General features: G+C 35.9%; 1 protein-coding gene across 1 annotated transcript; it reads left to right on the top strand.

Moving 5' to 3' along the window:
* Positions 1-554: 554 nt before the first annotated feature.
* Positions 555-1,547, top strand: LOC126621657 (uncharacterized). Its single transcript, XM_050290196.1, has one exon. The coding sequence runs from the start codon at positions 555-557 to the stop codon at positions 1,545-1,547; it is 993 nt and encodes a 330-aa protein (XP_050146153.1).
* The last annotated feature ends 539 nt before the right edge of the window (positions 1,548-2,086 follow it).

Genomic DNA, 2,086 nt, shown 5'->3' with positions numbered 1-2,086 from the left:
TGTGTGATTCTTGATCATTCTACAATCTGATTTACATCATGAAATTATTTGACGGGTGATGTTATGAATTGAACCACTAGCTCAGTTTATATGATTTTTTTTTTTTTTGAAAAACTAACGAAAAATAAAAAAATAAAAAAAACTTTAATTTTAATAAAAAATGATAAATAAAAGTGTAGTAAATAGTACCAGAGTATTTCATTAAAACTCCTTTTTATTTATTTTTTTTCCTTCCATATGCTAAAAATACCCTATTTTCTTTCCATTGTTTGTGAATCTGAATAAACCTTGACTTTTAGCTATAAACAAGGAACAAAGTTATTGACTTTATTTTAGCTTAGGATATTACATAAGTTATAGCAACAAACCACCCAATATTGACATTGACTTAGCTAGTTTCTTGGAAACGCAAGGGTAATCTTGTATGATAATGTCCAACCTACTTTTCTATATACATTTTCCAAAACCCTTCTTCCCCATCTATGATTCATATCTTCTCTTGCCCCAAACATTTCTCTCTCTGAATCAAAAACCCATTCAAGAAAAAAGCCACCATGGATAGAGAACAAGATGAATTACAATTTCTTGGGATTTTTGGCATCTACAAAGAAGCCTACAAAATTGTATTTTCATGGAGAAAAATCTTCAGCCAAATCACCTTAGCCTTGATCCTCCCCTTGAGCTTCATATTCTTGGCGCACAAAGAACTCTCAAACATCCTTCTCTCAAAGATCATCAGGAACGAAATAGCCCTTGATGGAACCAGCACCAACAATCCAAGGTATGAAAAACTATCAGATGTCATATCCTCCGAGTGGGCAACCTTTTGGCTTTTCAAAGCTGCATACTTCACCTTCTTGCTCATCTTCGGCCTTCTCTCCACCTCTGCCGTTGTATACACGATCGCGTGTATATACACGGCGAAAGAAATCACCTTCAAGAAGGTGATGAGCGTCGTCCCAAAAGTGTGGAAGCGAGTCATGGTCACGTTCCTGTGCACTTTCATGGCTTTCTTTTGCTACAATATAGTGGCTTTCCTAGTCCTAATTATATGGGTAGTTTCGATGGGCAACAGTGATGCCGGTGTTATAATTGGGTTTTTTCTACTCATTGTTTACTTCATAGGGTTTGTTTACCTAACCCTAATCTGGCAACTGGCTAGCGTGGTCTCAGTTCTTGAAGAAGCAAGAGGGATCAAAGCCATGGCGAAGAGCAAGGCACTACTAAAAGGAAATATGTGGGTGGCTACAATCATATTCTTTAAGCTCAACGTTTTGGCCGCCCTCCTACAATTTGGGTTTCAACAACTAGTTGTGAGAGGAAGGTCATTTGGTTTGGTGGACAGAGTAGCATATGGAGTTATATACTTGTTGTTGCTTTTCAAGTTGATTTTGTTTGGTCTTGTAATCCAAACTGTGCTCTATTTCGTTTGCAAGTCGTACCACCATGAAAACATCGACAAATCGGCGTTATCTGATCACCTTGAGGTCTATCTGGGAGATTATGTGCCTCTCAGATCTAAGGATGTTCAGCTTGAGCAAGTTTAATTATGTTTGACCAAGTAAAGTTAGGTGATAATATTAATTAATTTCTGTAATACAGACCTACCTGCCTTGATCATTAGGTGGGATTTAAATATATTTTGTGGTTTATGTACTTATAAAGCTAGTTTTTTCTATTCCTTAATTTGCACATGATGTTGAAGTTCTTGACCTTTTCTTTTAATTTTTGCACCTTAGTTTTGTGGGTAATGCTGATGCATCACATAGCTGTTGATATCGATGGGATTAGGCATGCTTTTTATTTTTTATTTTTTGGAACGTTGGCAATGACATCCGAAATTTGGAAGTGGATGCTTTAGGTCGGGTCCCTATATTTTATTGATATTGCATCTTATAGGCCTATATAAGTAAAATTTACTCAAAAGTGTGGATTTGGTGAACTTAAAGTAGAGTTTCAATGGGATTTGGAGATCAAATCCTATAAGTTTTGTGTTATTTGTAAGGCAAGAAAACTCATCATAATTGGTATAAATAAAGGTATAAAGTCAGGGGATGAAGACACAATTCTTATACAGCTAAGCCTT

The sequence above is a fragment of the Malus sylvestris genome, chromosome 5 (assembly GCF_916048215.2).
Source record: "Malus sylvestris chromosome 5, drMalSylv7.2, whole genome shotgun sequence".
In the NCBI taxonomy this organism is placed as follows: domain Eukaryota; kingdom Viridiplantae; phylum Streptophyta; class Magnoliopsida; order Rosales; family Rosaceae; genus Malus; species Malus sylvestris.
The sequence above is the reverse complement of the archived record's forward strand: the minus strand, read 5'-3'. Positions and strand labels throughout refer to the sequence as shown.